Below are 12,372 nucleotides of genomic sequence, written 5' to 3' on the forward strand. Positions count from 1 at the left end.
AGAAAATGTCTCCCAGGTCCTGGAGTTCTGAGTTATGAGACTGGCAAGAGGCTTAGTTAGCCATTACAAAGATTTACATACATTTTGAAAAGTTCCAAGAAAGAAATTCTGAAAGAAAAGGGAGAAGGGGGAGAAGTCACGTCCCTTATTTTCAACAGGGAGAATTAAGCCTCTTACTTTTCACTTGTATTTGCCCTTCCAGGTGTTTGTGAGGCGGGTTGTGCTTAGGTGTACGTTGTGGGAGGGTGTTGCAAGAGTGTATGTTGGGTTGACTTTGCCCGTGAAAAGTGTCTGTCGGGACCTCCAGTGTGAGGGAAGGTATGTATGCTGTCGAAGGTTATGCGAAGAGTTGCGCGGTATTGAAGTGTTGGTCCAGGGTCGTATTGTGCGGATTCTGTACGTGAGGAGGGGTCGTGTGCGAGGGGTCGGCGTCGAGCGGAATTACTCAGCCCACCAAGCGGTTGGGGGAAAGAATAAACGGGACACCCGTGAGGTCTGCAGTTTCTAAAAGCAATTCCCAGCCGGACTCCTTCCACTCTAGCCTGAGGGCTTGCAGACTACAATTCCCAGGATGCCCCGCTCCTCCACCAACCAGCAAAAAGACTCTCTTCAGTGGGCGGGGCTTTGTAGAAGGATGGTCAGGCCAATGGGTGAGCCGGGACGAGTCGAAACCTACGCCGATTGCGCCGAGGCTGATTGGAATCTTTGGCGCCTTGGTTTCAGTGGTGAATGTGTGATGGGCGGGTGCAGCGACCAGTGAAAAGGCGGAGAGGTGGATCCAGAGGGTGTGGGCGGGGAGAGGTGCTGACTAGCAGGCAGTTCACCCAATGAAGGGCGGAAGCCGCTGGAGGGGGCCAGGCGAGTTGGCTAGAGGCGGGCGACTGTGGCAGCCGGGTGTGTGCCATGGCGGAGCCGGTGAGGAAAAAGGGCCGGCGGCCCAGAGGCGGCGGTGTCGGCCGAGGGGCTCGGGGATCCCGGGGCGGCCGTGGCCGGCGTCCTGGCACTCAACGATCGCCAGCCCGGCGCACCCTGGACTCGGTGCTTGTGGACTTGGTCAGCGACAGCGATGAGGATGTCTTGGAGGTCGCAACGGCGCGGGGCACTGCGGACCCGGCCGAGGTCCCGCTCCCGGAACCCCCCGTGCCGGCCGCGCCCCGGGACGACAGCGACAGTGACAGCGAAGGGGCGGACGCACGGCCGGCTGAAACCCCTCGGGTCTTGGTCAGGCGGCGGCGGCAGTTGCTGCTGGATCCCGAGGAGGCACCGGCGGTTCCAGTGTACTCCGAGAAGGTGCACGCGGGTCCCCGAGAGGGCTAGCGCGGAAGGGCTGGGTTTAGAAATGTTGAGGGTAGGGTTCTAGGATTGGTCTTGGGAGACTAAACGGAAGCAGGGGCTAGGAGCCTTGGGGGCAGGGTTCCTGGGGTTTCTGTAAATTGGGGAGGTGAAGGGGTTTGGAGTGTGCTGGGAGTTTGGGATTCCCAGGAGCTGGAGTGTCGGGGGTATAGAGAGCCTAAGGGTTTGGGATCCCTGATGGTTCAGAGAAGAGTTGAGGCTCCTAGGGCTGGGATTTGGGGCATACTGGGTTTTAAGGTTGGGGCCCACTGCTAAAGATCCAGGAAGATGGGGACTGGGGTCCATGGAAGTTCAGAGAGAACTGGGGGCTCCAGGAGGCTGGAGTCCCCACGTGGTAGGGTGAGCTAGGGGGCTGAGATTCCCAAGGATTCTAAGACAGCAGGATGGCTAGCAGCTTCGTAAAAAAGGGGAACTAACCTTGCATCCTTACAGTGCATTAGGGAAAGGGGTGTCGGAGTCAGAGTACTTATCTTTTTAAATTGAAGTGTAGTTGATTTACAATGTTGTGTTAATTTCTGCTGTATAGCAAAGTGATTCAGTTATACATGTATGTATACACATTCTTTTTTTTTTTTTTTGCGGTGCGTGGGCCTCTCACTGCCGCGACCTCTCCCGTTGCGGAGCACAGGCTCCGGACGCGCAGGCCCAGCGGCCATGGCTCACGGGCCCAGCCGCTCCGCGGCACGTGGGATCTTCCCGGACTGAGGCATGAACCCGTGTCCCCTGCATTGGCAGGCGGACTCTCAACCACTGCGCCACCAGGGAAGCCCTACACATTCTTTTTTATATTCTTTTCCATTATGGCTTATCCCAGGACATTGAATATAGTTCCCTGTGCTATCCAGTAGGACCTTGTCCATCCATTCTATATGTAATGGTTTGCATCTACTAACCCCAAACTCCCAGTCCATCCCTCCCCCCTTCCCCTTGGCAACCACAAGTGTGTTCTCTATGTCTGTGAGTCTGTTTCTGCTTTGTAGATATGTTCGTTTGTGTCATATTTTAGATTCCACATATAAGTGATACTGTACGGTAGGGTACTCCAATTTTGGATCCTGGGGAAGCTGAGCTCCAGAGTCCCTGTGGGAGGGCTGTAATGTCTACATCCTTAGGGAGGACTTGGGAGCTGGAGGAGGCCTGGGTGTGAGGGAAGAATCGACCCCAGTTTTCTCTTTAAGTGGAGGGAGGATTTGGGACTGATCTACTTTTTCTTTGCAGGTGAAAAGCAGCCTCCACCTCATCCCAGACCACAAGTCCCTCCTGAAATTCTGCCCCCCAGAGACTGAGGAAGGTAAGGGAGGGCTTCTAGGGAGAGGTGCCCAGAGCTGGCCTCTTTGAGGAGACTTTCTGGAGTTTACATCCCTGCAGTTAGTTGTTTCCTGAGGCTCAGGGGAAGGACATGGGAGAGGTGACTCCTGCATCCTAGCCAGAAAAAGCTCCAATCCTGAAAGGAGCTGGATTGTTAACCAGAAGGCACAGAAAATGCTGTCAAAACACCCTTCCGCCAACTCTAAAAGGCATAAGAGTGAGCTAATATACAGATTTCCAGGTGCCAGCCCCAGAGATTCTGATTCTGTAATCCTGGGAACAGGGGAGGGGGAAGTGTTAAGAATCTGTAACATCTTGTTACGTCTTCAACAAGTGTCTTGGGAACACTCTGGAGCCAGCAGGGTGTTATTTGAATCTTTTCAGGGCTGCCCAGCCTTTATTCTCCCTCAGTGATGTGATTTTTGCAAACCACTCAAGGGCAGTGAGTAGGAATCAAGTCTAATAGGGAAGCGATCCAGTGGGCAAATGCAGACCTTGGACTAAGACTTTTGCACCATGAGGGAGTATGGCAGGGTGATTAAGAGCTGATTTGGGAACCAGCAGGCCTGGTTTGAATGCCAGTTCTACCCCTTAGTAGCTGTGTGACCTTGGGCGAGTTAATCTCTCAATGCTTCAATTTCCTCATCAGCAAAATGGGGATAAAAAATGGACCTATGTCAAAGGATTCTGGTGAGACTTAATTAAAGAGAATATATAGAAAGCCCCCTCTTGGGCTACATATATGGTTTGCATATATGGTACCTGGAACAGAGAAGTACAAAGGCACCTCTGTCCTTGCCACTCAAAATGTGGACCCAGGAATGTTGGGTATCTTCCAGGCGTTTGTCAGAAACGCAGAATCTCAGGCCTCTGGCAGCTACTAGGACAGGATTTCACAACCTCGGTGCTACTGACATTTGGACTGGATCATTCTTTGTTTGGGGCTGTCCTGTGCCCTGTGGGATGTTTAGCAACATCCTGACCTCTACCCACCAGATCCCAGTATCATACCCCAACCCCTTCCTCCCCTCATTGTGACAACCAAAATTGTCTACAGACATTGCCACATGTCCCCCAGGAGGCAAAATTGCCTCTGAGAACCACTGATCTAGGATTCATTATCACTGTTTTGTATTCACAGTAATTATCTTATGGTTAATGATGATCGTGTGGCAAGCAAATGGAAAAGAGCTTCTGTAGTTTAGAATATTATACCTGATTTCCTTTTATAAGATATTCAAGTTAAAATGAGTGATTTAAAGAAAGATATTAGGACTTCCCTGGTGGCACAGTAGTTAAGAATCCGCCTGCCAACGCAGGGGACACGGGTTTGAGCCCTGGTCCAGGAAGATCCCACATGCCGCGGAGCAACTAAGCCCGTGCGCCGCAGCTACTGAGCCTGCAGTCTAGAGGCTGCGAGCCACAACTGCTGAGGCCACATGCCACAGCTACTGAAGCCTGCGCGCCTAGAGCCTGAGCTCCACAGCAAGAGAAGCCACCACAATGAGAAGCCCGCGCACACAACGAAGAGTACCCCCACTCGCCGCAACTAGAGAAAGCCCACACGCAGCAACGAAGACCCAACGCAGCTGAAAATAAATAAATTAACTTAAGAAAGAAAGAAAGATATTAAATAATACAGAGATATGGCAAAATATGGCAATGACACACGGATGAAATTTGAGAAACGTAGGCTCAGAAGGCCTATACTTACCTCTTTACCTCATTCCCTCCCTGCCCCACACCCCCTCCTCCACCTGAGTCACAGTCTCTCTGTGCCCACCAAACTGAGTATGGGAAGAAAATAAGAGAAATATCAGAAAAAAACCCCATCCTTTGACATTTGTTTTAGTGTATGTTTCATAACATATATAATAGTATGTCCCTGTATAGTACGTAGTATATGTGTATTAAGTAAATACCTGTCTTCCGGGTTGTGTGCTCAGTGTTCTTCATTTGTGGGGTGCATGTGATCAAAAGTGAGAAGAGCATGCTTCAGTTGGGGTGAGCCACTTTCCGACTGTCCACACTCACCACTGTCTCATGCCTTAGCACGAAGTTCTGACACTCTCTTGCTCTCATCTGTCAGGCTCCAGTTCACTCTTCTCTCTGAGGTAGGCTTTTCCCTTTTGACTCACACCCCTTGAGCCCTTCCCCAGTGATTGTGTGTGTCTGGGGCTCCCTTAGTCTCCTCCTTTCTCAGAACCTTCTGAAGCCTCTGACTTGTCTCTCCTTGGCCTCCCGCTGCCCTCTCTTGGCTAACCCTTTCCACTTCCTCCTGCTCTGTCCCCAGAGGCAGACATGGCAGATTCCAGCAGTCTCCACGCTGAGGATTCCCCACGTCCCAATTCTCCCTGGAAGAAGAAGCTGAGGAGTAGGGACGGAGAAGAGAAGAAAGAGATGTTACTGTGAGTGAGGCGAGGGTCCTGGGGCCGCTGGAGCAGAAAGGGAGTTGGGGGGGCTAGGCTGAGGCAGGCAGAACCTTGGCTGGCTCCTCAAAGGGTAAGGAGAAGGACGGAAGGAGTCTTGAGGCTCAGGTGAGGAATTAAGCTCTTCTTGGGGAAAAGAAGAGGTGAGCCCCATCAGAGGATGACAGCGGGCCCTCAGGACCCGCCAGGAAGTGGAGATTTCAGCTTTGTGTCTAAGAAAGTAGTGATGCAGGGGTGAAGGGTGTGGCTCTGCACACTGCCCTGTGGTTCAAATCCGGCAGCTGTCTCTTAGCCAGCCTCTCTGTGCTTCAATTTTCTCTTCTGTAAAATGGGGATAATAGTGGTACCTGGGTCAGAATTTTGGGGTAAATTAAGAGTTAACCCTTGGCCGATAGTAAGTGCTTGGTGTCATTTGGATGTTATCAGACATTTACCTGGGAAGTAACTTATCTTAAAAGTTAGGCATTCTCCTCCCTCATATTTGGGTCATATAAATATAAAAATTATGACTCAGGTTTTCCCTGTCCTTACCTCCCCCTGTCTTCCCATAAGATGGATGTCACCGGAAGATGCTCTCTCTTGATTCTGCAGGTACCCCTCTGGTCCCCAGGGGTCCCATGAGGAGAGGTGTGGGGCTGGGGTCTCACCTCTTTCTCCATCCTGTCCCTCTTTTATCTCTACAGGGTTCAGGACACCTCACCTTTGCCTCCACGTCTGCCCCGGACCAACAGCAGGAAGCATGCTCGGGCACTCCAGAAGTTAAGGTGCCAGGGGCAGGGGGCTCTGGGCGGGGTGGAGAGGGGCAGGGTGGAGGGGCCCACCCTGACTGACCCACAGTTCCTTCTGCACCCCAGAGAGGTGAACAAGCGCCTCCAAGATCTCCGTTCCTGCCTGAGTCCCAAGCAGCCCCAGGGCCAGGACCACCTGAGCCAAGAGGATGAGGTGGTCCTACTGGAGGGGCCCACTCTCCCAGAGAACGCTCGGCTCTTGCCGCTCAAAATCCAGTGCCGGGCTGACCTGATCAGATTGCCCGTCAGAATGGTAAGTGCCTGAAGAGCCTGGGAGAAGGGTCCCAGGAACTGTCTGTGGAGAGACTGTGGTGTCTGGGCAGAGGGACCGTGGCTTCCTTTGCCCATCCTGCTGTCTGGAGCTGCCCAGCGCTTGTTCAGCCCTGTGCGCCTTTGTGCTCACTCTTCCCCTTGGGAGATTTTTTTCCTCCCTCTCCCCTCTCTTTCTGGCAAACTTCCCACCCGTTTTCAAGGCTCCACTAAAACATCCTAAGCAGCTTTGCTTGGTAGCCCCTCCCCAGGGTGCATCCCTCCCTCTTTCCTTCCCTCGGACCCTGTGCTTCCCTCTTGTGCTTGCTCTTACTGCCTTGGACACCCAGATGTCACTTGGTCATTCCGATCCCCGCTAGCTTCCTGATGAAGGCTACTCTTTTTGTAGGGATGACTCCAATTCCAAAACAAGAATGATAACAGAAGTGACCATTTATCCAGCAGTAACCATGCATCAGGCAAGCAACTAAGCTAGGGCTTGTGAACTGGCAGCCCATGGCCTTATCAACTGTGCTTCTTCTTCTTCTTCTTCTTTTTTTTTTTTGCCCCTGCTGTGTGGCATGCGAGATCTTAGTTCCCTGACCAGGGATCGAACCCCCTGCATTGGGAACGCAGAATCTTAGCCACTGGACCATTAGGGAAGTCCCATGCTTCTTCTTCTTTTGTGCTGTACGGTGCTTTTATTTATTTATTTTTTTGGCTGCACTTCACGGCATGCAGAACTTCCCCAACCAGGGATCGATCCCGCACCCCCTGCAGTGGAAGCGTGGAGTCTTAACCACTGGACCCCCAGGGAAGTCCCATGTATGACTCACATGAACATATGAGTTCATCGCCAACCTTTGCAATGGGTGATTTTGTACCAGGGTCCAGATTTCTGGTTTCTCTTAAATAGGAAGATACAGTACCTGGCCCATATTCCTACATGGTACCAATCAGCTGGAACTGCGGAACAGCTGGCCTGTTTAGATGGGGCGTATCTGGTTCTGGTTGGCCGCAATCCCCACCACTCCCTTTTCTCTCCTAACTCATGGCTGCTTCGTGTCTTTGTGTCACTTGCCTGAACCCCTTGTTAACATGATTTTATTTTATGCCTTGCCAGGTAAATATGGTGGAACTCACAGATGAGGAATTCAGCAAGTAGTTAAGGCCAGAAACTGGGGGTGGGTGGGGGGAAGCACATCAAGGCAGGAAGGCCTCCTTCACTTCTTGTCCCCCTCCCAGTCGGAGCCCCTCCAGAGCGTGGTGGACCACATGGCCGGCCGTCTTGGGGTGTCCCCAAGCAGGATCCTCTTGCTCTTCGGAGAGACAGAGCTGTCCCCTACCGCCACCCCCAGGACCCTAAAGCTTGGAGTGGCTGACATCATTGGTGAGAGGAAGGCAGGGAGGCTTGAGGAGGCTTTTGCCACAGGGAGGGGATATGGGAAGAGGCCCAGAGGGGACCCTGCTTCCAACCCCCGCTTAGGCCTGGCTTCCCGATCCTGCCCCCCACAGACTGCGTGGTGCTAGCAAGTTCTCCGGATGTCACAGAGAAGTCCCACCTGCTCCAGCTGCGGGTGCAGGGGAAGGAGAAGCACCAGCTGCTGGAAGTCTCGCTGCCTCGAGTGAGTGGGGGAGTTGGCTCTCTGTGCCCCTTGCCCCGTGCTCTGTGGTCTCGTGTCAGTGGGTGGAGGATGGAGTCACTGCCCTCTGTGGTCTTGGGTCCCCACCCATCCTAGATAGTGGAAAAAGCCCAGTGTTCAATTTCCCTCCCCCTTCTGCTGGGAGCCTGGCTCTGGTCTCCTAACTCCTGGTTGAAGTCAAAATCACCCTTGGACAGTAACCAATAAAACCCATCGTAATTACAAAAGAAGTGACAGTCCCTGTGCTAAGGATATTTACTTCACATTCAGGATATTATTGAATTTCACAACAATCTTGTATGGGAAAGCACTGTTGTTACCCTCATCTAACAAATACGGAAGCCAACCTCTATAGAGGTGGAGTAACTTGGCCATATTAGTTTCTGAGAGCTGCTATAACAAAATACAACAAACTGGGTGGCTTAAAACAATAGAAATGTATTCTTTCACAGTTCTGGAGGCTACAGGTTCGAAATCAAGTTGTCAGCAGGTGGGACGAAGTGAGAGAGTGGCAATGACATATATACACTACCAAATATAAAATAGATAGCTAGTGGGAAGCAGCTGCATAGCACGGGGAGATCAGCTCGGTGCTTTGTGTCCACCTAGAGGGGTGGGATAGGGAGAGTGGGAGGGAGATGCAAGAAGGAGGAGATATGGGGATATATGTTTATGTATAGCTGATTCACTTTGTTATAAAGTAGAAACTAACACACCATTGTAAAGCAATTATACTCCAATAGAGATGTTTAAAAAAAAGATATATTGGACAGAAGAGGGGAATATAGCCATTATTTTATAATAATTTTAAATAGAGTATAATCTATAAAAATATTGAATCATGATGTTGTAAACCTGTAACTAATAAAATATTGTAAATCAACTATAAAAAAAGAAAAGTTGTCAGCAGGGTCATGCTCCTTCAGAGACTCTAGGTAGAATCCTTCCTTGCTTCCTCCTAGCTTCTGGTGGTGGCTGGCAGTCCTTGGCTCACAGCTGCATCACTCCAGTCTCTGCCTCTTTCCTCACATGACGTTCTCCCTGTGTGTCTCTCTGTGTGTCTGTTTTCTCTTATAAGCACACCAGTCCTGTTGCCTTAGTGCCCACTGTAATCGAGTATGACCTCATCTTATCTTGATAACATCTTCCAAATGAGGTCACATGCACATTTACCAGGGGTTAAGACCACAAGGTATCTTTTTTGGGGGACACAATCAACCCATAGCACTTGGCTAGGGTTATACATCCATTTCAGTGGGAGCGCCTGGCCCCCAGCTTGGGTCAGAAGCCAGAGCCCGGCTGGCTTCCTCCTTGTGATTCATGCCTCCATCGTAGGTGAGGAGACCGGCTTTGGAGAACCTGCCTGACCCACAGCCGACATCCCAGTCCTGGGCTCTGTGGCCCAGCTCCCTAGAGAGGAACCAGCTTGCCGCTGGCCTCTTCAGCCAGTTGCCTTTCCCTCCGTGGGCTCTGACTTGACTTGTCCCCTTGTCCTCCCTGTCGCAAGTCCTCTGTCTGTCCCTACAAGTTCTCCTCAGCCCCTCTTTTCAAATTCTTACATCCAGTTTTTCCTCTCCATCCAGGATTCTCCTCTCAAGACCCTCATGTCCCGCTACGAGGAGGCCATGGGACTCTCGGGCCGCAAGCTCTCCTTCTTCTTCGATGGGACAAAGCTTTCAGGCAAGGAGCTGCCGGCTGATCTGGGCATGGAATCCGGGGACCTCATCGAGGTCTGGAGCTGAAACCCCACTCCCTGTTTAGAGGCCCAGCTTGGACTTGGGGAGAGCGGCTGCCCCCTTTTGGCCCCATAAGGGCTCGCTGAAACTGAGGTAGAACGTATCCTCAAGCGGAAGCAAAATCAAGGGGTGAGCTTGGACCACCCCCGCCCCGCCCCGTCGACCCTGGTTTCCAGCCGTTAGCTACCTGATTAGTTGTGTGGTGGTCCTTGCTGCCCTGGGAGGACTGTGGCTCCATCCACAGGGTGTGCTGAGTTTTGCAGTCCCCTGGGACATGGAGAAGGTATCCCTTACCCTCACCCTTTCCTCCACCATCACCCTTTCCTTTATCGAAATGTCTCGTTATGAGACTGCTCCTATTGAAAGAGTGAGTTGAAATCAACATGAAATCCCTGGTATGGGATTCCAGGCCTGGCATTTATGCCACGTCCAGGACCAGCAGTGGCCTCAGTGTCATTGGGGGGTGGGGGTGAAGTTTGCTTGAAGCACATACAGGGGTGTGGCTCCTCAGCCTGCAGGAAACTAGAGGATCGAGCTCACACATGTATTAGCTTCAGCAGAGGCAGACGATGGGTTATTCTTTTGAAGAATATAGTAAATTCTCAGGCTTGGGTGTCTTCCTCACCCCAGGACCCTTTCAAGCCACCTTCCTGATGCACACACATTATTTAAGGCATAATTGAGCACCTTGAGCCTTTTGGTTTTGGATCTCAGGATTCCAGTCCACGCAAGGCTTCTCTGGTTTTATGGCTTTTCCCCTTCACTCCATCCTCTCCCGTAAGCGTCCATTTTAATGTGTTGATTACATGTTTTTGAATGTGAATGTATCCTCGAAAAATGCCATGTTGTACGTGTGCATAGACTTTTTCCACATGTAGTATCATGCTGTAGATCTTGTAGCTTTTTTCACTCAACCTGTGTTGCTTATGCTACATCAGCTTTATTTCTTTGAACTGCTCTGAGGTATTCCATGGTGGGTGTCAACTGCATTTTGTTTACACGTTTGCTAAGTGGTGGACACCTGGGTGCCTCCAACTCCTCAGCATGAACATCTTTTTATGTGTCCCCTTCCATATTTTGTGAAAAGTTCTCTGGCAGAGGTACCCAGGACGGGAATATGGGTCGGACAGGTTAATTTCTCTATTTGTTTTCAGAATGGTCATTGACTCTCCCACTTAAAGCTTCCTATTTCTCCTCATCCTCACCAGCACTTGCTACTGCCCAACTTTCTAATTTTTGCTGGTCTGCTGGGTGTAAAGTGGTGCTGTATTTTAATGTACATTCATCTGATCACCAGTAATTTGGGGAATTTCTTTATATACCTGTCAGCTTTTCTGGTTTCCCTTTGTGTGAATTGCTCATTTTCTCATGGGGGCTTCCTATCTTTTTTTTGTTTGTTTACTCTCAAAAGTTCTTCGTATATTCCTGGGCAGTTGCAAAAAACTCTCAAAACGGCACTTGTGTTTGTATATTGAGGGGTGTCCTTCACTGAACAGAAATTCTTAATTTTAATGTAGATGAATTAACTATTTTGTTGCTTTTTGATTTCTTATTTAAAAGTAGTTAAGATATTTTACATTTTTCTTCTGTTAGTTTATTAGCTTTTCTTTCACATTTAGGCCACTAATACCGGGCTGAAGTCCAGCCAGTACACACTGGTATGTGCTGGCATCTGCTTTGCATGGTCAAATATTTGTTCTCATTGGTTAATGCCAGGCTGTACTGGCTGCTGAAATGTTGAATACTACCTTTAAACTATTTGAAATTCACCTTTGTCTATGAGATCCAAGTTTTAGTTTCACCATATAATGAGCCAGTTTTCTCAGCACCGTCTACTAATAAAGCCATGAATTTTCCACTGATAGGTGGTATAATTTTGGCAAAAACATATCACTCTCTTTAAAGAGTTTTTTGTTGGAATGTGGTATTCCTTTGAACTTACAATGTGGGAAATATAGAAAGAAAATTTTTTAACATTTAAATAATCCGTGATATGGTATAACTCATTTTTTTTCAGATATTTTATGTCCATTAATAAGTCTGAACACATTAAAATTAAAATATGTTCAATCTCAACAGAATAAACGGGAATACATTCAACCTGTGTATATTTGAGGATTTCTGTCTCTCTGTCCTTCCCGTGACCACGCCCTCCCCATGACCCCTGTGGCTCAGACCATTTGTTGTCCGCTCACACCTATTCTTCCTCCTCCCAGGGTAACAGAACCCCTGGTTTTTAGGAAAGCACAGAGAATTCAGAATGAAGACAGTGCTTGCCAGCCTCCACTGTAGCCAAGTGTGGCCAAATGCCAATTCAGACGAAGGTGTGCGACTTCCAGGACACGTCCCTAAGCGGGCAGTGTGTGCCCCTCTCTTTGGCTTTCTTCCTGCTGCTCACTGGAAGTGGAGCATCCCTACTGACACAAGGTGACCTTGGGGAAGGAAGCCATGCAGGGCAGGACAAGGAGAGAAGGCGCCTGGGTCTGAGCTTCCATGCAGCGTCTTACCATCCCTGCACTACTGACCTCTGGGCTTTGGCGAGAAGGGGAACTTCCTGTCTTGTTTAAATCACTGCTATCGGGTGGTAATTCCCTGGTGGTCCAGTGGTTAGGACTTGGCACTTTTACTGCTGGGGCCCGGGTTCAAAACCTAGCCAAGGACTAAGATCCTGCAAGCCGTGTGGCCAAAAAAAAAAAAAAAAAAAAAAAAATCACTGCTATTGGAGGATTTCTGTCACTTGTAACCAAACCCCGTTCTAGCCCCCCAGTATGTTGCTATCACAGGCAATATTGTGGTGACCCCGAGTGGGATTTTTCTCAGGTTTATATCCAGGAATGGAATCACAGATCATTGGATGTGCACCTAC

The 12,372-nt window shown here is 50.0% G+C and overlaps 1 protein-coding gene across 1 annotated transcript; it reads left to right on the forward strand.

Moving 5' to 3' along the window:
* The first annotated feature begins 873 nt into the window (after positions 1-873).
* NFATC2IP (nuclear factor of activated T cells 2 interacting protein) lies at positions 874-11,606 on the forward strand. The gene is made up of 8 exons (XM_030871613.2): positions 874-1,290; positions 2,572-2,644; positions 4,955-5,069; positions 5,774-5,854; positions 5,945-6,131; positions 7,373-7,517; positions 7,643-7,752; positions 9,354-11,606. Exons 1-8 carry the CDS (start codon positions 904-906, stop codon positions 9,510-9,512), a joined length of 1,257 nt encoding a protein of 418 aa, XP_030727473.1. The 5' UTR covers positions 874-903; the 3' UTR covers positions 9,513-11,606.
* Positions 11,607-12,372: the final 766 nt, after the last annotated feature.

This window comes from Globicephala melas, chromosome 15 (genome assembly GCF_963455315.2).
Source record: "Globicephala melas chromosome 15, mGloMel1.2, whole genome shotgun sequence".
In the NCBI taxonomy this organism is placed as follows: domain Eukaryota; kingdom Metazoa; phylum Chordata; class Mammalia; order Artiodactyla; family Delphinidae; genus Globicephala; species Globicephala melas.

What these genes read in the sequence shown, in the direction of transcription:
- NFATC2IP (XM_030871613.2), top strand. Translation starts at nt 904, where the DNA reads ATGGCGGAGCCGGTGAGGAAAAAGGGCCGGCGGCCCAGAGGCGGCGGT. An exon ending in TCAGATTGCCCGTCAGAATG is followed by an intron (nt 6,132 to 7,372) that starts GTAAGTGCCTGA and finishes TCCCCCTCCCAG; the next exon opens with TCGGAGCCCCTCCAGAGCGT. An exon ending in TGGAGTGGCTGACATCATTG is followed by an intron (nt 7,518 to 7,642) that starts GTGAGAGGAAGG and finishes TGCCCCCCACAG; the next exon opens with ACTGCGTGGTGCTAGCAAGT.